Here is a 2,830-nt window from a genome sequence, read left to right as displayed (position 1 = left end):
GGTCTGGGTTTGGGGTCTTCATTTTCACCTGAAGGTTGCATGGAGTCCTGTCTGTGAAAAAAAAGCCTGAATTTTGCCTGAAACTCTCAGACTGAAGAAGTCTCTTGGAGGAGAGACGAAACGTTTCATTAGAGAAGAACCCGTCCAGAAGACCTATACAATTTTTTCTTTTTTACATTTAATAAATAAATAAATCTTGAACGGTAAAACCGCAACAATTTACTTGTTTTTTTAAATCACAACAACTGAAGCCGCTGCGGACGCTCAGCCCACAATCACGCCCACAGGGTGAAGGACACACTGAGATGGAGACCCACACACACACACCTGAKCAGAACAGAACTGAATAGAGTAGAGCCGTGCTCATGGGTAATGGATAATGACTCAAGTGAATCTGTAATCAGTTGTTTGGAAACAGAGAAAATGTTTTCGGCCAGACAGACGATAACAATTTTCCATCTGCCTTAATGTTCGCTGGTGCATCTCTATGTGGTGAATCCAATCAGACAAATAATGTGAACAGTCCCGCCGAGCTGAGCTATCAGCTTCTCCAAGATGAATTCCATCTGGCCAGCAAAGTCCAGGAACCGCAGCTGGCCCGCGACCCTCAGCAGAACCTCTTGCAGACCGAGTCCAGCTCACTCAAGGCAAAAGTCTGAGTGCTGATAGAACGGCAATCCTTCATATCGGTCAGGCAGCCAGGAAATGGCCTGAATAGCCACCGACATTGTTTTGTAGAACACCAGGAGACCACCAAGCCAATCTGTAGAATCCAGTGATCAGAATCCAAATACAGTATATATCCAGAAAAGAGCAGAACAGAGGTCCCACCTTTGACATGTCCTCCCATGGAAAATAACTTGTTCCAAAAATTTATTAAGAGACCATCTAACCAAATCCATAAAAATAAATCCATAATTTTTGGTTTTGGATGGAAGCTTAGAGGAGGCTCCAAGCAGCAAAGCAGGGAAAGATAAGGAAGGGCAGGAGAGAGGGAAAAAGCATCTTACTCCTCCGAAAGCAGGAAAGAAAAAAAATATATATATAAATTATTATTTTTTTAGTGTTAAATGGTAAATGGACTGTACTTATATAGCACTTTTCTATCCAACCAGGATACTCAAAGCTCTTCACACTACAATCTGTGTCCTCATTCACACAGCACTCTCCTACATCTCTACAAAGCTAACGTGTACTATCATCTATGGAGACAAATCTGTGCCAACCACATTCATTCAAATCAAGGCTGGAACGGAGGATCAAACCAGCAACCTACCGGTTCCTGGACGACTCCCCTAACCACTCTGCCACAGCCACTCCATGAGTTCTCATTTAATATCTCAACTGYAATTATTTCCATTAAATTATCAACAACCAGGTTATCATTTATTTTACACTCTATTTCATTATTAAAAATCAAAGTATCTCCACCACCTCTTGTATTACTTTTATACCTATAATATTATCCATACACCTCAATGTGAAGGTTTATTATATTCTCATCTTTGAGAATGAGGGAGAGACTAGGGGAGTCTCAGAGACGTCTGAGGCTGCTATTAAAATGATTTTTTCTTTAATCTTTTTAAATAGTCCATTATTTTTGATAAACTAACACTAATGATTCTATTATTAAAATAAATAATAGATGCACCTTCATTTGCCATTTTAGTGTCATTATTTTCTCCTCATAATTTCTTATTCACATAAAAATATTAGCTATTTAACTCAGAGAACTATTACAGCCATATTTCAAATACACAAGAAATGCACACAGAAAATACTGAAATACACAAAAAAATAAAACAGCAGCGTATTCGATACTATCACTTCATAATAATAATTTTCAGATTTATTTTAAATGCAGAAAAAGATTTCGTTTTATCTCACTGTGGAGACTGTTTAAWAGTTGTCATCGTTCTGAATCAAGTCTTTAAAATCTCAAATCATTTTAAGTTAAATTTGCTTTATACAGTATTTCTACAAATCTGTTTTGAATATTGTTTGGTAAAAACTTTATGTTCTTTTGAGATAAATTTAAAAACGTACTTTAYCATCTCATTAAGTTTCAGAGTTTAACTGTATAAATACTGGGTTTGTGTGATATCTATGTCCATAATGATTCAGTTAGCTCTGTTCTGTAAAAGGAGAATTGAATTTATTTATGTTTTACATACTTTCTTCAGCTGGCAAAAGCATTTTCCCACTTTAGAGAAGTACAAGAGCTGTAAACACTTTATCCAGTATAAATCTGAAAACACTTGAATCTGCACTTACGATCGGTATTCTAGTTTATTATATAATCAGAATAACAAAAAGCATTTGTACAGTTTGAGAAAATGCTTTCATGTTTYCTCATCAGATCATATGGTGTTCATCATGTCACTCTGTTGCAGAGGAGTTTGATAAAGAAACCGGTCAGGTTCTGAGCGGCATGGACAAACTGCCTCCAGACCTGAAGCAGTATGTGATGGAGGACAACGAACTGTTTAACAAAGAGATTGAAGAGTGGGACGCCATGCAAGCCTGCAAGGCCCAGCACGAGAAGTTAGCCCTGGCTTCAGCAGCTGCTGCTCCCATGGCAGCGTCCAGCACTTCCACATCATCTTCTTCTCCACAGTCCATGAGTGTTGAGTTCAGTCCTCCAGACAATGCAGGTACAGGTCCTTCAGAGTGACACAGCAGCCTTCATACAAGGATAAATCTCCACAATGATTTGTTCCTTGAAGATTCATAAGAAAAAGAAAGGCTTTTAAAGGGGCAATATTATGTGTTTCTCAGGCATATATTTAAATACTATACCATAATAAAGTATCTATGTCACCTTTAGTTG

At 37.9% G+C, this 2,830-nt stretch overlaps 1 protein-coding gene across 1 annotated transcript in view; it reads left to right on the top strand.

The window, feature by feature from the left end:
- usp25 (ubiquitin specific peptidase 25) overlaps positions 1-2,830 on the top strand; it is a gene marked incomplete in the record, with an annotated part of 93,279 nt that overhangs the window by 49,376 nt on the left and 41,073 nt on the right. Inside the window, 1 exon segment of the mRNA XM_014030869.1 lies at positions 2,394-2,654. Within this exon segment, the coding sequence (XP_013886323.1) occupies positions 2,394-2,654 (261 nt within the window).

The sequence above is a fragment of the Austrofundulus limnaeus genome, unplaced genomic scaffold (genome assembly GCF_001266775.1).
Source record: "Austrofundulus limnaeus strain Quisiro unplaced genomic scaffold, Austrofundulus_limnaeus-1.0 Scaffold1132, whole genome shotgun sequence".
Taxonomy (NCBI): domain Eukaryota; kingdom Metazoa; phylum Chordata; class Actinopteri; order Cyprinodontiformes; family Rivulidae; genus Austrofundulus; species Austrofundulus limnaeus.
Note: the sequence above shows the minus strand (reverse complement) of the source record. Positions and strands in the feature narration are given on the sequence as shown.